The sequence below is a fragment of the Psammomys obesus genome, unplaced genomic scaffold (assembly GCF_907164565.1).
Source record: "Psammomys obesus unplaced genomic scaffold, mPsaObe1.curated_primary_1811, whole genome shotgun sequence".
In the NCBI taxonomy this organism is placed as follows: Eukaryota; Metazoa; Chordata; class Mammalia; order Rodentia; family Muridae; genus Psammomys; species Psammomys obesus.
In genome coordinates this window covers 11,074,937-11,090,517 of record NW_026585504.1, presented here as the reverse complement: position 1 = coordinate 11,090,517, position 15,581 = coordinate 11,074,937, and the positions used below count along the sequence as shown (strand labels likewise).

General features: G+C 38.4%; 1 protein-coding gene across 2 annotated transcripts in view; it reads right to left on the bottom strand.

Moving 5' to 3' along the window:
- Myef2 (myelin expression factor 2) overlaps positions 1-15,581 on the bottom strand; it is a 34,049-nt gene that overhangs the window by 1,477 nt on the left and 16,991 nt on the right. The window contains exons 10-16 of one of the 2 annotated variants that reach the window (XM_055621090.1): positions 11,065-11,166; positions 9,593-9,643; positions 9,264-9,332; positions 8,841-8,939; positions 8,488-8,559; positions 6,744-6,952; positions 6,546-6,597 (exon numbers count right to left, since the gene is read on the bottom strand). In XM_055621090.1, the coding sequence (XP_055477065.1) occupies positions 6,546-6,597; positions 6,744-6,952; positions 8,488-8,559; positions 8,841-8,939; positions 9,264-9,332; positions 9,593-9,643; positions 11,065-11,166 (654 nt within the window). The remainder of the gene's footprint in view (positions 1-6,545; positions 6,598-6,743; positions 6,953-8,487; positions 8,560-8,840; positions 8,940-9,263; positions 9,333-9,592; positions 9,644-11,064; positions 11,167-15,581) is intronic. The other variant, XM_055621177.1, reaches the window with a different exon arrangement.

Here is a 15,581-nt window from a genome sequence, read left to right as displayed (position 1 = left end):
GACACTGAGCTAGGTTTTTAAATCCCTAATTTCTGAAGTAGATGTTATAGCAATAAGGCTAGCTAGCATAAATGCCACCAATTCACCATGACCCCTAAACAGGATTAAACTCTTAATCAAAATAACACAGTTGTTCACTGTCCAATCTCCTGAACCTTTCTTCTATCTCCTTTATCTTTACTTCACTCTTTAATCCTTAAAAGAGCAACTGTCCATAAACCTAGTTTCTGCCAGATCATAAAAGAGCCCACCAATTCTGCTTTTAAGCTATTGTTGACAAAGCCATCTACTCAATTTGGCTTAGAAATCTTAAGGATGGCATCAAATATGTAAATGACTATAAAAAAAACAGCAGATTTAAAACAATAAAGATAAAAACAATGATATTAAAAGTTAATCTCAGAGTAGCTTCTGGAAAGGACAACAAAACCTAACAACTGTTTTTATGCAATTATCACTGTTAACTCTTTAGTAAATCTATAGTTACTGGGTGATCAGTAACACCGAAAAACAAAGTAGCCTTAAAATCCATCAGTTAAAAACAAAAAGAGGCTGAGAGTAAAGAGGAGTAATAATCACATGTAAACAAGACAGACTAGTAAGATTACAGCTCAGACTAGCCAACATGCACAATAGCCCAATCCAAATAGGCTGTAACTTAAGGGTACAAATACTTAGGTAATGCTTTCCCCACAGTAGATGCGCCTGTCATCGAATCATGCTAGACTGTGAATATTACAGTAGCTAGATTACTGTGTGCCAATTCTAGTCTGTCAACCAAAGCAGTCGGACACGTTTAGTTTTGCAAAGGGACAAAAAAGGAAGACAAAGAAAAGTAAAAGGTGGGGGGTCTGTCAAGAAAAGGAAATTAATACCACTCTTGATGAATAAGCAAGACTGTTTTCCTGTTAAGTGCTTGAGCTGAATGACCTCTTATCTATAACATCCTAGGCTACTTTTGTTTTCTCATATACTTTCTGTTGTATTTCTCAAAGCAAACTGATAATCAATCCTTCACCTTCTCAACACTAATGAAATACTCAAAAGGCAATGTCAGACTGCCTCAAAACCATGTAAAGTAAGCCAAGAAACTGTGTCCCTAAGAGTTGTAAAACAGACTAATCCCAGAAAAATTTCATGGTTAAAATAAACTAAAACAATATTTAGCTCACAACTAGTAAGATGAAAACACATGTTAAAAAACAATCATCTTATTTTCTCCTGGGAAGGTGGCGATCACAAGAGATAAATACTTTAAAAAAAAAAAAATCAGTGGTTGTCTTGTTCAGAGTTACTATTTTTATGAGGGGTTACTATTTTTATGACGAAACACGTGACCAAAAGCCAGTTGGGGAGGAAAAGGTTCATTCAATTTACTCTTCCAAACCATCATCAAAGGAAGCTAGGACTGGAACTCAAACAGGTCAGGGACTGGAGGCAAGAGCTGATGCAGTGCTATGAAAGAGTGCTGGCGTACTCCTCTTGGTTTGCTCAACCTGCATTTTTATAGAACCCAGGATCATCGGCTCCGGGATGCCACCATCCACAATGGACTGGACCCTCCCACATCAATCACTAATTAAGAAAATGCCCAACAGGCTTGCCTACAGCTCTATTTTATAAATGCATTTTTCAATTGAGGATCCCTCCTCTCAAGACAACTCTAGCTTGTCAACTTGACAGAAAATGAGCCAGGACAGTGGTAGACAGTGCAACTTCTAAAATCCCCCAGCATATTGGGAACTGGCACCCAGAAAGGAGCAACTCCATGAAGGCAGCATGCTTTGCTGCATGGAGAAACTTACAGTAATCTCCAAGGACTGTGGGAAATTTTACAGGCTTTGAAGCTGGAGGTTCTGCTCTTATTCTAGTTTTATCTAAAAGTTTAGGTTTTTCTAAGTTCCACAGCATAGGGTTATAAGCAACAATGGGGTTCACAAGAACAATCCTGAAAACATGTTATCTTTTGCCTAAACTATCTTTTCATCTTTCATACAAGATTCTCTTTCTAAATTCCTCCTAAAATATCCCTGTCGGTTTAGGGAATCATCACTCAGGCCTCCAGACTCCTAATCTCACCATGATCTCATCATATACTTGACGAGACCTGTGCCTAAGACACCACAGCCTTCTCAGTTTGGATAGTTACACTATAGACATAAGGTCACATACACCGGTTTTCATAGATAGACCCCAAGATAGCCAAGTAAAACGGATGCACAAAGAATCCTAAGTCACTGAATGGCCTGGTTATTCCCAGAACTTGGAGGTTGAGCCTAAGGCCTTGCACATAACAGGCAAGTGTTTTAATGCTGAGTGACATTACACTGTCAGCTTTTGGGTTTAGATTTTTTTTTTTAACTTTTTGGGAATCTCACTAATTTGCCCAGAGTACACCTTCCCACCTCAGCCATTCTGAGTGCTCAGACTACAGTCACTCACTACTACACTGAGGTACTACACATTTCCCAACCCTATGAAAACAGAAATTAAGGTATTTTCTTTCTAAAATAAATACTTTAGGAGGGAAAGTTTCAAATAGTTAAAATCAATCTGTGTAACGTTTTACATGCTGAAGATGTCATGAATTGGCCTACTGTCTTGCAGGATTTCAAGAAAATAAAAACAAGACTGACATTTTATCAATTGTCTAGGACTAAGCTCTGCCACAAGGAGGAGTATCACAAATTAGACACTGCTGTCACACGCAGCAGGCACGAGAACTACTTAACACACAAGAAAAGAAAGCTTTCCACTTTATTTAGTCCAGGATATTACTTTTGGAAATGGTATATATTTTGGGAAATGCTGGCATCGATCACAACTAAAAACAATCCAAATTAATAAATTTATAAATAAATAATAAAAAAAAATTCTGCCTAAATGAATATATGATATTACTATCTGAAGTTCAATCATGGTGCCTTTGGGGTTTACTAAAATTTAGAACTTGGAGACAAATTTTCTCAAATACGCCTCATCTTGTTATATTTAACAAGATTTGAAAATATCTTCCTGAATTATAAAGGCTGAGAAGACTGGGACTGCTCACCAAGGACAGCTCACCACATGGGTATGACTGCAAGGCACCTGCCAGTGAGTTACTCCCGGCAGACACTGTGTCTAGAGTGCCACTAGACTCTTTCTCCACAAGGAAGAACATTTACTTAGCTAGCTTGAGGAAAGCAAAGCTTCAAGAAACATTTACTTAGCTAGCTTCAGAAAAGCAGAGCATAGCAAATAAATCAAACAAACTAACAAGCCCTTATGGCTAAAGAGATCATTCCTTGCTTGTGTCAGGTTAAAAGAACACTAACAACAAAAAAATTCTTTTAAGATTCATAAATAACATGAAACGACAGAAAACAGTTCAGTTTAAACAGGTCAACTAATACTCTGACAATAATAAATATTTAATTCTGTATTACTGTAACTTATTTTCTTTGCCATCAATGTTATGCATAGTTTAAAAAATGGTATGATATGGAGTTATGTAAATATATTAAATATAAAATCGAATAATAGCTTTTATAACATATTTAAAGGTTAAAAAAAACCATTAACCTTTTAACTTCCAGTGTACTGGCTGGTTTTGTGTCAACTTGACACAAGCTAGAGTTATCAGAGAGGAAGGAACCTAAGTTGAGGAAATGCCTCCAGGAGATCCAGCTGTGGGCATTTTCCCAATTAGTGATTAGTGGGGAAGGGCCCAGCTCATGGTTGGTGGTGCCATCCCTGGGCTGGTGGTCCTGGAGTCTACAAGAAAGCAGGCTAAGCAAACCACGGGAAGCAAGCCAGGAAGCAGCATTCCTCCATGGCCTCTGCATCAGGTCTTGCTTCCAGGTTCCTGTCTGATTTGAGTTCCTGTTCTGACTTCCTTTGATGATGAACAGCATTGTGGAAGTGTAAGCCAAATAAACTCTTTTGCCCTCAATTTGCTTTTTTAGTCATGGTGTGATGTTGCCACAATAGAAACCCTAGCTAAGATATCTTGTGTATGTATGTATGCACAGACACATAACGATGCAGCTGTAGAGGCCAAATGACAAATCTGTGGAATCAGAGTTCTCTTTCCACCTTTTCTTAAGTTCTGGGAATTGAACTCAGGTTGGCTGGCTTGCACAGCAAGTGTCTTTACTAGCTAAGTCAGCTCATCATCCCTCCTTCTCCTTACCGTAGAAACGTTAAGTAATGAAATTCATAAGAAAGCAAAGTAACAGTTCCTGTCCTGGCTTCCTTCAAAGATTAACAGCAATGCTAGTAAAAGCCAAATAGACCCTTTTCTTCCCCAAGCTGATTTTTGGTCATGGTGTTTCATCGCAGCAACAGACAACCCTAAGACAATCAGCTAATACAAAAGGGAAAGAACAGAAGGATAGAAAAGAAGTCCATTATCATTTAGCCACTGTTTTTAAATACAGCCTTGGACACTTTCTCTTCTCACAAAATGCCTTCCCGTCACTACCATCTGTCAGTGTTACCCCAGCCCTAGCTTTGTCTGTCAAGTGTTGCTTCTACTGTCTTCCAAAGAGCAACTGCTTACAGAGGGCACGTACTTACTCCCCACAGGCTACCAACACCCTTCCCACCAATGCGTTATGCTGCTCGCTCTCAGTAGTGAACAGCTGCCAACCGCCTCTTCTTCACATAAACTAATGTTAAATGAAAGAGCTGCCGACAGAACATTATCTAGACGGATTCATAGGGTTGGTTCTCTGAAAACCTCAGATTTGATTTTGTTCACCTCCAAAGTCTAGCAGACTGCCAAAAACACAGTGATCATAGACTTAATGAGTAAGTGAATAACGGAATGAAGATTTAACCAGAGTACTTGTGAACATTTTATAATGCTTCTGTATGTACAAAGATAATAAAAGTTCCTAGCTTTAAAAGATAAGAATTACCCTGAAAAGGCTCAATTTGGGGTTAAAGAAAATTAGTAAATCATTATAATAAAAGCTATAAAAAATCCATGTGAACCCTGTAGATAATAACATCCATGACAGCAGCCTATAAAGGCTTTTTATCCCCCCCCCCCTTTTTTTGCCTTCAATCCTGGGAACTGAATCTAGAGTCTCACATGACAGGTAAGTACCCTACCATCTAGTCTCTCTTGGGTTGTTGTTGTTGTTTATTCTGCATAACTCTTATTTTGGTTTTTTATTGAAAATAATCTTCTTTCATATAAAACTTTCTGACTAGTTTCCTCGCCCTCCACTCCTCCTAACACACATCTCACCTTCCTGCTCCTGCAGATCTACCTTCCTCCATTTCCTCTTCAACAGAAGAGGAGGTCTCTAAGAGATGACAGCCAAATAGGACAAGATACAAGACAAGGCAAAACCCCTCATATCAATACTGGACAAGGCAACTCAATAAGAGGAAAAGAGTCCCAAGAACAGGCAAAAGAGTCAGGAATACAAATGTTCCCACTGTTAGGAGTCCCACGAAAATACCAACCTAACAGCCATAACCTGATGCAGACCTATGCAGGCCCCATGCTGGCTAGTTCATTCTCTGGGAGCCCAAGTGAGCCCAGCTTAGTTGATTCTGTGGGCTATGTTTTCCCAGTGTCCTCCATCTTCTCTTAGTTTTTATTTTTATGTTGAGACAGTCTCATCAAATTGTCCAAGCTGACTTTGAATTGTCTCAGTAGCCCAGGCAGGCCTTGAACTTGTGACATCCAGCTTCAGCCTCCCAAGTAGATGGAATTACAGGCTGGACCACCAGGCTCAGCTATTAAGGTTATTATTGTGGAAGAACACTATAAAGTTACCTTTTTTTCCCATGCCTTTAAAAATATTCAAGATGTTGGGCATGGTGGCACACACCTTTAATCCCAGTACTCTAGGAGAGACAGGCAGATCTTAGCTTTTGGTGAACTGTAAGAGGCCAAATGTACTACTTTCAGCATGATGTGCAACATGCATATCTTACTATTGTGATTTTAGGCTGCAATTCTATATAATAGAAGGAAAACTATTGCTCTGTGCCAGTCACACAATTCCCTCATCCCATTCTCTCTCTGTCTCTCTCACTCTCTCTCTCTCACACACACACACACACACACACACACACACGGAGGGAAGCTTTACCAATTAAGAAACTTTAAAACAAGAATAAGTAGGGCATAAAAAAAAATCTTTATTTGAAATTAATAAACCAGCCAATATACAGACCTAAGGAATAATTAAGGTCTGTAGCTAGTGTCATTTTAGCAAAGAACAGTTTCCAAAGGACCAAAAGAGCCACAAAAATGTAGCTTTACCTAGCAGGGTTCTATGCTACGAGGTTAAGGTTCCTATGGTGTGTAGGCAATATAGTGTATAGAATGGATGAGGCTTCTTGACAACAAATGATGACAGCCTATCCTGTCGAGCCGGCACTAGGTCCTGTTATCTGTTTCAAGTCACCAGATACAAAAACTTACCTGAAGTTGAATCAGACATAAGCCAAGATCTAAACATGGTGTTTCAAAGTTTAAAAATCAGATTTTTTTCCCCACAAGAAATATCAGCATAACCTGCAGCTACTAGTATACTTACCACATTGGCTGAATTTCTCTTTTAATTTCTGCCAAGTCAAGTCAAAAGGAAGCTAGAATGAAAAGAGAAATTCGTAGCATATATGTTATATATCTGTATATATTTATATTCCCATATATATGAAAATAAATATTTTCCATATATAGAAAGATATAAACACAAAAATATTTTAACTTTGCAATACATTTATTTGCTTACATTTCTAACAAATATCTGGTTGCCTTTGGAGCCTAATCTGTCTCTCATTCCGCTTCCCATGGGACCTGATAAAAAACCTCGATCTACATCAATGCTCCTCTCCAGGATTGCTCCGATCCCTGGCCCCATCCTGTCAAAGCTGGAGCTCATGCGGTCCAGGCCCATTCCCATGCCTCCAGCCACAGTGCTCATGCCGCTCATGCTGCCACCTACAGTGTGAAGAGGGCAGGAGGATTTGGGAGTTTCAAGTTTAAAAACAAAACAAAAATACCAAGAGGAAAGACAAGAGAGAGGAAGGAAAGAAAACAATCAGTTTTTAAAACAATCAGTTTTCTACAACAGAAAATTATTTTCATAGAGAAAACAAAACTAATAGATTTTAATATTAATATATGCCTCTATAAAATAATACTCCAATCATAAAACATATTTGAATTCTCCACTTTCACATTATAATAGCTTTTAATTCTTATTTTTCCAATATCAAACATAATAACTGTTAAAAACAAAATTATAGAGATAAGTACAAATTGTTACAACTCTAGCATACATGCTACTCTCATCACACTCCCAACACATCACCCTCTCCTTGCTCACCTTTTACCTCAGTGTGTACACCTCTGTTTCCCACACAACTTCTATGTTGACAAAAATTCAACTTTCAGTAATCACAGATAATAGTAACGCAATATTACACAGAACTTGCAAGGGGAAATTACTGTTCTTTAAACAAAGCTTGAGAATTTCATTCCTCACTCGTAACTACTCTTGCACTGGCTTTACTTCTTGACTCTCTTAATTATCCTGATCTCATTCTCAAAATGTAGTCCTTCCTTCTCATACCTAATATCCCTACATGAAGATCCTAAAAAGTATTATAACTTCTCAGCTGACTGTTACTAACAGTGTAACTGGGGAAACAGAAGTGAACACCGAGATAAAAGGGAAAGGTGAGGATGGTACTAAGAGGAGAATGAAAAGAGAAGGGTGGCGACGCAGGAAATAAAAGGAGAAGCACATGGAAAGCAAATGTATCCAGCGGACAGACAGGGCTTCTTTTCAGAATCCATGCTTAGTAAGTTTACTTCCTGCTTCCTAAAATTTCCCTACCCAAAGGAAGCCAGTCAGGTGTGGAGATTTCACAGGCACATCTAAGTTGGAGGGTGATGCCCATCAGAAACTCAAGTCATGTGTGCAGGCTTTATGTGAAGTTTACCATGTGGGAGTCGGGGCTGATGGGGAAGTATTTGGCATTCTCTAGTGCTGCAATAGACCCATGGTTTTTAAAAGTCTAAGAAGAGTGCAAAATAATCATTTCTTCGTTCTTATCCCTTAACTTTCAGGAAGTCCCTAATCTGGTGTTTTGTCTCCATCTGCCAGAAGGCGTAACGCATACTGATGAAACAAGCTAGTAGCTGTTGTGCAAAATAAAACAGAACTGAGGCTGGTGTTCAAGCATCAGCTGTTTGTGACATGGGATATGGGAAGATGGTTTTTGAACTGGCTACTGAATACACATTCTATTGTTTGTTGAGAAATACTAAAAAGAAAAAAAAAAAACAAAAAACAAAAAAAGATGATTTTCAAACATCAATCAAACTTTAACTCATTAAAGTTTTCAAAATATGGTAAGACACATTAACACATAGGAGCAAAGTATTACTGTACTACAATAACTATTCTCACAAACTCCTTGCAATCACTCAAATTCTACTCAGTAAATTCTATTAAAATTTAAACCTACTTATTCCAGTTCCTACTGGACCCATGTTAGAAGCTCCTATTCTTCCTGCAAACCCTCCAATCATTGCACTGCCTAAACAAGGATGGAAAAATAATATACTAATTAATTTAAATAATGACACTTCAAAATGCCCAAGGTACTATACTCACAAATAACAAAACATTTTAAATTTTTCTAGAAATAGTTAAAATATTTAAGATACTGTAAAAGGGAGCCATGAAATTAAAATCCCTGAAGTGTTTTATTCTGGTAACAAACTATATAAATTAAAACTTTTTAAAAATTTTTCACCAAAAAGAACAGTTTTTAAGAATATGACCTGCAAAAGGAGAAAAGTATGCAACCAGCCCTACCAAGTCTACCAAAGGAATCGCCAAAGCCTCGATTTATTCCAATATCACCACGTCCGAAATCTCGCTCCATGCTACTAGTCATTGCACCACGGTATAGCTCTGAAAAGATGTGCAACAAATTAACCCTTCTTCAAGTACATCAATGCATGGAAAACCACTCAGGAATATGTCTAAGTAAGCTAAACTGAAGGAAAAAAAAAAAGGCAAAAGTTATCAATACAAAATAGTCTGTGGCATGCCAACTTACCTCATACACTCACTACACAACCCACCCCACTTCCTGCCATGTTTACAAGTATCCTGTAGTGCCCACATGCCTTCTGAAGACTTCTACAACATCTATTCCTGTGTGTATCTGAAATATCTCAATACTAGGGAAAGTATTGATAATATAAGGTCCCTGACCATATAACATCCACCTACCTCCCATTCGGCCAACTCCACCAAATCCTGCCATGCTATTCATTGCTTCCAGACCACCAAACCCAACTCCTATGAAATAGAGAATAATTTTGAGACTCGACTGTATCTATAGATGAACAGCATATTCTAGAAATGTTCAGTCACCAGTAAGTGCTTCCTGTTTCACCTTGTGCACATCACCTTCCTCTAAGGGTGTATTAGGCTCAGTGCTCGCCAACAGCCTTTAGAACATGAGCCAACAAAAAACCATGACTTTTTCTAGAATTCTCAAGTTTCTACTTTCTTTAAAATGGCGGTGAGTACATGCAAAAACAAATACTTATACATACCTCCTCCAATTCTATTCATTCCTCCAAAACCCGGACCATCCATTCCCATACCTCAAATAAAATACACAGTATGTGCTTTCAGTAAATCTTATTTTGTGACTAACGAATGACATTATAGCAAAATAAATACCATTGGATTAGTCACAATGGAACGCTAGAAGCAGGTGCAGAGTACAGAAGGATGGTTTAAAGAGCTACGTCATAGTGGCTGACTAGTCACCAGGCTTCAGAACAGGCTTCTGAACATCAGACAAGAAAAAAGTGGACTGGTCACATGCAACATCCTGCTGTAGAGTAACTAGAACCAGTGTGTACTCTTCCAGATAGAGTGATGTCATTATAGCAGATTTAGAGATGAGAGTACAAAGCAAAGACTCCTATAAACACAGCAGTTAACAGGCTGGTCAAATCAATAGGAAATGAGAAAACTTTTTTTTTTTTTTTTTTTTTTTTTTGCTTCAGAATAAGGAAGATTTCCATCACTACCTTATCATTTACACAGTTTGTATCATCTCAACAAGAAGTCTAACACAGGTTTATCAGCCCATAAATGCAATTCTCAAAGGACGGTCTGGGAGCCTTCAAAGGGCCAGGGGGTCAAAATGATTTCCGTCAGTCAATACTTCTGCATTACATGACTGCGTCCCCTCATCCTCTCATGACTACAAGAGGAACTTTGCATAAACTTCATGGTGCATGTTAGCATAGCAAACACAGATGCAGACACAGCAGTATAGCTCTCTACATTAACCCAAACACTATAAAGAGATGCCAAAAACAGAATCACTCTTCTCGTTTTTATTAGAAATACTTTATTTTCTTAAAAGTAGTACTTAGGTTAATTACATGTTTCACATTATACGTATTGAATATAACTTTTAGGGTTAAGACTGGCATCAGGGTTAACCATGACTTTTAACTAGTAAGTCAATTTTTACAACTTTAAGGTTTTATGATACAGTAAACATTGAGAAACATTACCACAAAAGCAAAATCATGTTAGGGTCTCAACAAACTTGAAAGAATGAGGTCTGCTGAACTTAAAGAGTTGGAAAACCAATCTCTAAAAATAAATAAGAGTTCAAGTTTCCAGCAAATAGCTACTTCAAAGCTCTTTTCCAAGTGTAATAAATTTAAATTGCCTATGCTATGCCATGTTGCCACCCATTCCACAAATCCTGTATTCAACAACATACAGGGCACTATGTTGAGAATTAATTCATCTACCTCAAGGCACTTCAGTATGCCCTGCACTCACGGGCTAGTTTCCACATGCCCGGCCCAACAGGCAGTCCAGACCTGTATCTGCCCTCTTTTCATGCCAGCTGCTCTCTCAAGGGTTTGTTCCTTTTCAGACAGAACTGACATCCTAAACATCCCTAAAACAGAGTTCTCTAAACAACAAAACTAATAAATATAAGTTTTATTAAATAGCAAAAGGTCACTTATAAAGGTTTTAAGAAAAAACTTACCACTTGGACCCAAATTTCCCATTACACCACTTATGTTCAATTGGCTGGCACTAATAGGTTGTCCACCTGGGCCAAGTCCCATTCCAATGCCTCCAAGACCACCTAAATCACAAATAACAACATTACCAAGACTCATCTAAAACCAACTGGTCCTAACCTTTAAAACTAGCTGTATGCTTATAATACCTACAACGCTGAAAGGTTGCAAATAGCAGGGGTTCTTGTTTTCATTAGAATGCACCATACATAAAGACTATTATAGCATTATAAATTAGAAGAATTTTATGAAGTAGGGTCAGCTTATATCCCACTTGAAGGCACTGAGAGAGGCCCAACAAACTGCCAAGAGAGAAGTTGAGAAGATAGCTCTGTAAGTAAAGGGCTTGCATTACAAACAAAAGGACCTATCTTCAGAAAAGCAAAGAAAGCAGACTTTTTCAAGCCAGGAATGGTGTTGGACACATGTAATCTTAGTGCTGCTGAGGAAGCAGATCCCCAGGCCTCAGTGGCTAGTTAGTCTAGTCTAATTTACTCAGCAAGTTCCAGGTAGTGAGAAACTCCATCTAAAAAAAAAGTAGACACTAACTGAAGAAAAACACCCAAGGGTGTCTTCTGGCCTGACTTCTACACCTACCCATTCCCAACCCCTGAAACACTATACACATACACACACACACACACACACACACACACACACACACACGCACAAGAAAATGTGAAACACATTACTTCATGCCACACTGTTGTAGAACTCTCTTCTCCAGAATGATACAGCAATTGCTAACTTAAGATCAGTGTAGATGTGATTAGCCACAGGAGATATTCCCAAAATTGGGTCCACTAATATTCTTTTGTATAAGGAAGAGAGTTCACAAGACAGGAGGCAACTACTGGTTGGGGAGCTGGGAGGAGGAAAGACACACAGTTGTTTCTTGCTGGTATAGAAACCTGTAAATGGCCCATATTTCTGTGAATTACCACAAATAAATTCACCAATTCATAAAAAAAGACGGGTAAATAATTTTAGTCTGTGGCTGATACACTCTCTGGCTGAAGAGACCTTTTTCAGATATCCTCAAGGTCACGCAGTACATACATATCTGAAAATGAGCATCTTGTCCCATGGGTAGAACCACTAAAACATTAGTATTACATTCAAATTAGTCCAACTAAAACGGAAAAGTCAGCAATTACTGGAGACATAAGCCTGAGCTTATGCAGTGGACACAGCCGTTAGTCTGTATCTCAGCACTCGAAGGCAGAGACAAGAGGACTGTGAGTGCAGGGCCAGCCAGAGCCATATAACAAACCCATCTCAGCCAACCAACACCAAATCTATTTATAAAATCCGTAATACTGAGGGCCTGGAGAGATGGCCTGATGAGTAGGAACACTTGTTACTCTTACAGAGGACCTAGATTCAGTTCTCAGCACTCAAATGGCAGATGACAAAAATGTATAACTCTGGCATGAGGATCCAACACCATCTTCTGGCCTCTACAGACACTACACACACCTGACGCAGACAAATCCCCATACACTTCAAACATCTTTTAAAAACCCACAACACTGGGGATAGAGATGGCTCAGTGGTTATGAGCACCAACTGCTCTTCCCGAGGACTCAGGTTCAACTACCAACACCCAGATGACAGCTCACAACTGTCTCTAAGTCTAAGATCTAATAACAGAAAACAGACATACATGGTAACAAAACACCAATGTACATAAAATAAAAATAATTTTTAAAAAACCCACATTAAGAAAATAATACTAATTGCCCGGCTTTATCATGAATATTTATTTACATTTACAAAATAAATGTTTTCATATCTATTAGGCAAATATGAGGACACTTCTAAGATCTTATGTTACCTGAACCTATGTGATTTACCTATGTGTTTAAATTTAGATTTTATGTCGTTTTAAATTCAGGATTTTGAAGGTTTTTTTTTTTTGGAAGGGGAGGCTGTTTTGTTTTTTTAAATAGACAGACAGACAGACAAGCAACTTTAGAAAACAAGTTATAACCACTCCTGGGCATATATTCAGAGAACATCAAATCCTTGCATATTTATGTTCATTACTGCTCTCTTCACCATGAAAAAAAATAAAAATAAAATAAACCAGCCTAAATAGCCACCAAAAGATGGAGAGATAATGAAAACATATACGCAACAGAGATTTATTCAACCATAAAGAAAAATGAGCTTTAGGGGGAAAAAGTTAGTGTCCTTGGACAGCATATTAAAAATGTGGTTACTCAACTACTGATGGGATTTCATGTGCTCCTTCACCAATCACCCAGGCTGAGATTTTGGTTGGCTTGACTGTGAAGGTCTTGAGCACTAAAAGTTATAATAGAGGCAGACACAGTCGGGTTCTTGAACAATGGCAGGTAACTGGGAAAGGAGGACGGCTGCCTTACAAAGGAAGAAAGGGCAGTATTCAAAGATGCAAGGTTGACAATTTTCCAGAATTTATCTTTTAAAATTTTAACCATTGTTTAGCTTTTTTAGTAGTATAGATTTTAGTATGTTTATCCTATATTATACAACCAATGTCCACTTTCAAGTGAGTATATACCATGTGTGTCTTTCTGCTTCTGGGATAGCTCACTAAGGATGATCTTTTCCAGTTCCCACCATTTGCCTGCAAATTTCATGATTTCCTTGTTTTCAATTGCTGAGTAGTGTTCCACTGTGTAAATGTACCACAATTTCTGTATCCATTCCTCCATTGAGGGACATCTGGGATGTTTTTAGCTTCTGGCTATTATGAATAAAGCTGCTATGAACATGGTTGAGCAAATGTCCTTGTTGTATACTTGTGCATATTTTGGATATATGCCTAGGAGTGATATAGCTGGATCTTGAGGTAGTACTTATTGAGAGGACCCTAGGGAATTTGCTCAATCCTCATTCAAAAGGCAAATAGGACAGATATCAAAAGCGGGAGAAAACAAGGAACAGGACAGGAGCCTGCCACAGAGGCCATCTGAAAGAGTCTACCCAGCAGGGTATTAAAGCAGATACTGAGATTCATAGCCAAACTTTGGGCAGAGTGCAGGGAATCTTGTGAAAGAAGGGGAGATAGAAAGACCTGGAAGGGACAGGAGTTCCACAGGGAGAGCAACAGAAGCAAAAAATCTGGGCCCAGGGGTCTTTGCAAAAACCAATACTCCAACCAAGGACCATGCATAGAGATAACCTAGACCCCTTGCTTAGATGTAGCCCATGGCAGCTCAGTCTCCAAGAGGGTTCCCTAGTAATGGCAACCAGGGCTGTCTCTGACATGAACTCAGTGGCCAGCAATTTGATCACCTCCCCCTGGGGAGAGTATAGCTGTACCAGGCCACAGAGGAAGACAATGCAGCCAGTCCTGATGTGACCTGATAGGCTAGGGTCAGATGGAAGGGCAGGAGGACCTTCTCATCAGTGGACTGGGGGAGGGGCATAGGGAGAGAAGAGGGAGGGAGGGCACAAGAGAGGGGTCTACAGCTAGAATACAAAGTAAATAAATTTTAATAAATTAAAAAATTTTAAATTTAACACTGAGCCATCAGAGGTTAACTGTCTGCTGCTAATCCCAACAATCTAAGTTCAATCTCTGGAATCCACATAGTAGAAGAGACTTGATTACTAAGAATTGTCCTCTGATTATGTTAAAAAAAAATAATGTTCAAAACAGACAAAAACGAGGGGGGAAATCCTTAGAAAAATAAGTTATCAAAACTAACTCAAGCAGTAATAGCAAATATGACCACTAAATAAGTTTTCTCTCAAATATATATGTGAAGGCCAAATTCTACACATTTCTAGCAAAACAAACAAAAAAAGGGTAATTCTTAAAATTTAGTATGACTTCTAATAAAATCCAATTCAGTATTACTTCTAATAATTTAAAATGTACATTATTTTATAGGTAAAATGAAGATATCAGCTTTACCAATAAAAAAGAATCAGGCAAAACACCGAACTGTGAACTATGAAATAACATGGTATCACACTGCATGTTAAATTCAGTGAAGCTCTCCTTTGTGTATGGATATGTAAACGTGCACTCATAACAAACATTCGTGACTTGTCCCCTCTAGGTGAAGAACACACTGAAAGGTGGGTATGGAGGTTGGACATCTCAGGTCTACCAATAAAATTTAACTTTAAAAAAATCTAATAAATCTATGGCATATCAGGCTATAAAAATAATTTCACTTTTGTCTGCATATTTAAAATATTCCATTGAAAAATTAATAATAATGAAAGAACATGAAGAGAAACAGCAATGTACAGTAATGTTGCAAGCAACAGCAGCAAGCATGGAGTGCTTACACCACTACTTTATTATGCTTTGTAGAGGAGTGGTCAGTGGGCAGGTCTTGAAAACCTGTAAATCTCAATGTACTCCAGGATTGGTTTTCGATCCTGGGACTGAATTAGGGCCTCACACATGCTAATCAAGGGCTCCAGCATTGAAGTACATCGGCACTCCCCAGGCAGACTCCTTGGTTTTGGTGCT